Below are 618 nucleotides of genomic sequence, written 5' to 3' on the forward strand. Positions count from 1 at the left end.
TTTCTTACCTGTCCCCACGTGGGAACTGTGCTGGGTGACGGTTGGGAATAATCCTTTAAAAATTATTCTGAATATTCGTGTTATATGGGGTACTTCAGCGTTATGTCGAAATATCGTTATAGAAAGGTCTACTTTGTTACCGTAACAATAACATCATAGGTTACTATTATTATAATAAACAATCGGTCTCTCTCTTTCTCTCAACTGTTATATCTTCTATCTCACTCATGGAACGCTTTCAAACACTACCTCTTGTACCCAGGACGAGCTAGTGAAGCTACAGCTGCTATCCCTAGCTGTGAAGCTATCTATAACTCAACCGGACACGGCGGCGATGTGCCGCTACGTGCTGTCCCTAGCGCGGTATGACGCGAGCTATGACGTCAGAGACAGGGCCCGGCTGCTACGTCGCTTTGTGGACCCCAGCCCAGGGTCCTTGCTGCAGCAGTACGCGGCTACCATCTTCTGTCCGGATAAACCTAAACCAACTATCGAAAGCAGCTTTAAAGGTGAGTTTTCTTAGATTATTTTTATTTATTTTTTATATACAGGTTTATTGGTAACTCAATTTGATCTCAGTGGATTTTCATTGTGTATTCCCTTGTGGTTGTATTGATT

At 43.0% G+C, this 618-nt stretch overlaps 1 protein-coding gene across 1 annotated transcript in view; it reads left to right on the forward strand.

Moving 5' to 3' along the window:
- The window catches only part of LOC106104759 (AP-3 complex subunit beta-1), a 20,195-nt gene that overhangs the window by 9,909 nt on the left and 9,668 nt on the right, over positions 1-618 (forward strand). Inside the window, exon 12 of the mRNA XM_013284889.1 lies at positions 239-509. Within this exon, the coding sequence (XP_013140343.1) occupies positions 239-509 (271 nt within the window). The remainder of the gene's footprint in view (positions 1-238; positions 510-618) is intronic.

Source organism: Papilio polytes, unplaced genomic scaffold (assembly GCF_000836215.1).
Source record: "Papilio polytes unplaced genomic scaffold, Ppol_1.0 DF823399.1, whole genome shotgun sequence".
NCBI lineage: Eukaryota > Metazoa > Arthropoda > Insecta > Lepidoptera > Papilionidae > Papilio > Papilio polytes.